The sequence below is a fragment of the Ipomoea nil genome, unplaced genomic scaffold, assembly GCF_001879475.1.
Source record: "Ipomoea nil cultivar Tokyo-kokei standard unplaced genomic scaffold, Asagao_1.1 scaffold3238, whole genome shotgun sequence".
Lineage (NCBI taxonomy): Eukaryota > Viridiplantae > Streptophyta > Magnoliopsida > Solanales > Convolvulaceae > Ipomoea > Ipomoea nil.
Genome location: NW_017619666.1, coordinates 820,227 through 824,710, shown reverse-complemented (window position 1 = coordinate 824,710; position 4,484 = coordinate 820,227). Strand labels below are relative to the sequence as shown.

The window sequence follows — 4,484 nt, the reverse complement described above, 5'->3', positions numbered from 1 at the left end:
ATCAAACGCAGGAGAGGTGACAGCATGTAAGTCAACAGATGTATTCATGGGCGTCGCTACCTCTTTCGCCCCCGTCATACCAAACTGGTCTAGAGTATCAACCACATACTAAGACTGTGATAGAAACAAACCATCAGCAGTTGGAACAACCTCAACACCTAAAAAGTGATGAAGTGGCCCCAACTCTTTAAGTGAAAACCGATGCGCAAGACGACGCACAAACGCATCGACAAACCCATCATTATTCCCTTTCAGAATTATATCGTCTACGTAAACTAGAAAATACACAATTACTTCCCGAGAACAGTAAACAAACAAAGACGAATCAGCTACAGATTTTTTGAAACCACAAGTCACAAGAAATTTTGATAACTCCAAATACCAAGCCCGCGGGGCTTGCTTCAGACCATAAATCGCCTTTCGCAGTTTGCAGACATAACCCGGGAGCTGTTGATCAACAAAGCCAGCCGGCTGTTCCATATACACCTCTTCAAACAAAGTGCCATTTAAGAAAGCGTTGTTTATATCTAACTACCGTAGCGGCCACCCCTGTGACAACGAAATTGTGAGAATAACCCGGATAGTTACCGGTTTTACAACCGGGCTAAAAGTCTGGAAATAATCACGACCGGCTTCCTGCAAAAAACCTTTCGCCACCAGTCGGGCCTTGAACCGGTCTACCGAGCCATCAGCTTTGCGTTTCACCCGGAAAACCCATTTGCAACCAACCACCGCATGATCAAGCCGCGATACCAAATCCCAGGTGTTATTTCTTACCAACGCATCAAACTCAGCGGTCATGGCAGCCACCCACTCACCATCCTTCATAGTTTGTGCTACTGTACGGGGTTCAACTGACAAGGCAACAGGATGAGCACTAGCTGTATTCACCATCTTGTCGTTGAAGTATCTGGGATTCGGACGGCTGTGTCATTGCGACCGACGCTGCTAGGGCGCCTGGGAGTCCATGGCTAGTGTCTCGGAGACTGCCGACACTGACCCCAAGGCTTGAGAACTGCTCACACCCGGTATGGAAGCTACTGGCTGTGATTCCGAACCTGAAGCGAACGGTACCGCCTCCGAACCCGCAAGCATCGCCTCCGAACCCTCAGGCGCTGACTCCAAAACCGCAGGCACCGAGTGCGACGCGGTAGACCCCGACTGTGACGGTGCTGTGCTGGGCAGTGCTGATGCCACAGAGTCTCCAGCCGGTTGACATGCAAGCTGCCCTGAGTCGATTGACCTAGATGAAGACAGACTTTGACCTGCATTGGAATAGGACACAACAGACAATGGACCTGAGACAGGCACTATTAGCGAAGGGGAACTTAGTTGAACATTTTCGAAAGTAGTGCGTGACACATTCAATAGTCTATGAAATGGGAACTCGTCGGTTATAACTGAGACGGGTCCAGACACTTGTATGCTGACTGACTAAGTGAATACCCCAAAAAGACACACGCCCGAGACTTTGGGTTCAGCTTACCGGGAAAGTATGGCTTTAACCAGAGAAAACAAAGACACCCAAAGGGCTGTATTTTATCATTGTTGGGTTTCTTATTGAACAATCTTTCAAACGGTGAGGAGTGTTGAAGCATAGGGGTAGGCATGCGGTTGATTAAGTAAACAGCTGATTGAAACGCGTACGACCAATACGAGGATAGCATGGATGCAAAGTGTAGCAAAGCCATGCCACTCTCCACAATGTGTCTGTGACGCCTCTCGACGGAACCATTATGTTCCGGGGTGTGAGGAGGGGAAGTGAAATGTGAGATGCCAAGCTTATTGAAGATTGGGATCAATTTTGTATATTCCCCCCGTTATATGAAAAAATAGATACTATTCTATGCCAAAAATAGTTCTCAACCATGCCCTTAAACTGAAGAAAAACCCTATAGACATCGATTTTAGAGTTAACGGGAATAACCAAATATATTTCGTATAGTGATCTATGAAACTAACATAGTACTTAAAGTTATCTACTGAGACAGTTGACGAACACCACACGTCTATGTAAATGAGCTCTAAAGGCTTAGTACTTGTCACAGTATTAAACGAAAAAAAGGCAGTTTATGGCTCTTATTTATACTGCATGAAGTACAAGAAAATGACTCAAGTGCCAGACGATTAAAAGGAACATTATTACTGCGCAAGATAGAGAATAGAGTTTTGTGATTTGGATTACCATATTGATAGTGCCACCTGGCAATGGAAGACTTGACACCGAATTGACTTGACTGACACGAGCAGGAATGGCATAAACTATAACGTCATTCACGACTGGACCGCGCACCAGAGTTGTTCCCGACGATCGATCCTTAACAAGAAAATGAGTGTAAAAAAACTCAACTAAAACTGAGTTAGATTTACATAACTTGGAAACAGAAATTAAATTTTTCTGCAGATTTGGAACGCATAACACTTCAGTTAGGGAAAGGGAGCGACTATTAAGTGGAAGTGAAACAGACCCTGTGTGTGAAATGCGTAGACTCTTACCATCACCCAGAACAATCTCACCCGGACCTGTGTAGTCTGAAAACGACTGTAGGGACTGAGGGTCAGAGACAATATGATGTGACACACCCGAGTCTATTAGCCACGATTTGGACTGCGCTGGACTAGTAGCCATGGAGTTCACCATAGGGGATTGCTGACATTGGCTATGGGGTTCAATAACCGCAACATTGTTCTCTTTCAGGAATTTGGAAAGTTTGCGACAGTACCTTGCATCATGCCCCGGGTAATCACAAAAATTGCAATGCCGAGCTGACATGTTACCAAAGGACCTCCCTTGGTCGTGCCTTCCATTCATACCGCCTCGGCCACGACGATTGTTGGACTGAAAGGTAGAGTCACCACCTGTATTGTTTGACCGCCGGTGTGTGACGTTAGCCGTAGGTACATGCACCTGTGAAGCGGCATCATTGTCATGCAGCAGCCGCTCGTAATCTGTGAGAACGTCCTGTAGTTCCCCAAACGAGATGCAACCTGTTCGCACACGAAGAATTGCCACGATGGAGTTATACTCATCACCGAGCTGAGTGAAGACGTGCACCACCAGGTCCTCCTCATGAACTGGGCTTTGTGCAAGCGCTAAGTCATCCGCAATTGTCCTCATTTCACGCATGTAAGCTTCAACTGACCGGTTGCCTTTGGGGTTCTTCACGAGTTTTGCTTTCAACGAGACAATGCGGCTGCGGGATGAGGCTCCGCAGGTCGTGGATAGCCGAGTCCAAGCATCAAACGCCGATGAAGCCGATGAGATGATAGGGTGTAGAACATCGGTCAAACTGCCTAGAAGTGCACTCAGGATAATTTGATCCTGTCGATACCACGCCATGTAGGCCGGGTTAGATACTACTTGCGCCGCGTCCGTGTACTTCGCCAGAGCTGGCTTCGTACCATGAACGAAGCCTACAAGGTCTAAGCCGGTGAGTGTAGACTCCACCTGTTTTTTCCAAATGGAGAAGTTGGATGTGGTAAGTTTAATTGGAAGATGAGAAGGGGCATAGATTTGGATGACAATAGCTTGAGGTGTGGCAGCCATGTCGGGAAAAAAAAAAACCAAGGAAAGGAGAGGAAAAAAAAAAGATCTCGTTAGAGTTAAGGCTCTAATACCATATGGGAGTGTGAACTGGAAGTGTATTATTGAGTGATTATAGAAGCAATAAATAGAGTGTAATCCCACAGAAGAAAGAACTACACAAACAAACCCAATAGAGTAGGTAACAAACTCTAACCAACCCATACTAAGTTTTAGTCCCAACACATAAATCCAAAACTTAAAAGGATTATAACATTTGAATAAAATTTATAATAAGTATATATTTTTCAATACAAAAATATTCAATGCATATAGTATACCTTATGAGAACTAGTTTAAAATTGTAAATTCTAACCATATCAAAATCATATGATATGTTGACATTTACAAATTAAATTCTCACAAAACTAAATTGCATAATTTAAACCATAATATTATGCATTTAATTTAATTATATGCATAAAACAAACTAAAAAAATATGAATATAAAATCAAATATTCATAGTCAATCAAAGTGGACATCACAATCCAAAAATAATAATGATAACAATGATACGAAATATTGATTCCTCAGTTCAAAATCGATAATCAATATTACTGTAATAATAATTATGTGACAGTAATAACTGAATAATCAATTTCCTCAATCGTAACCCTTGACATTTAATAGCAATAACTATAAAATGTTATATAATATTATCATTATTAACACATATGTTTTGGATCAAGAATGAAATGGTTTCAAAATTATGATTTCAAATCATACTATCAAAATCCAAAACTAATGACGATAGTAACGCTACAAATCATTGATCCATCAGTTCAAAAACTGATAATCGTTATTACTACAATAATTCTAATAATTATTAAATAACAATAATAACGGAATAATCAATTTTCTTAAACGTAACCGTACACAGGGACGGAGCCAGAAAATTAA

General features: G+C 42.4%; 1 protein-coding gene across 1 annotated transcript; it reads right to left on the bottom strand.

Annotated features, from left to right (window-relative positions):
- Window positions 1-948: 948 nt before the first annotated feature.
- On the bottom strand, window positions 949-3,547 carry LOC109168973. The gene is made up of 2 exons (XM_019317853.1): window positions 2,497-3,547; window positions 949-1,265 (listed from the first exon to the last, which is right to left on the bottom strand). The coding sequence occupies exons 1-2, from the start codon at window positions 3,545-3,547 to the stop codon at window positions 949-951; spliced, it is 1,368 nt and encodes a 455-aa protein (XP_019173398.1).
- Window positions 3,548-4,484: the final 937 nt, after the last annotated feature.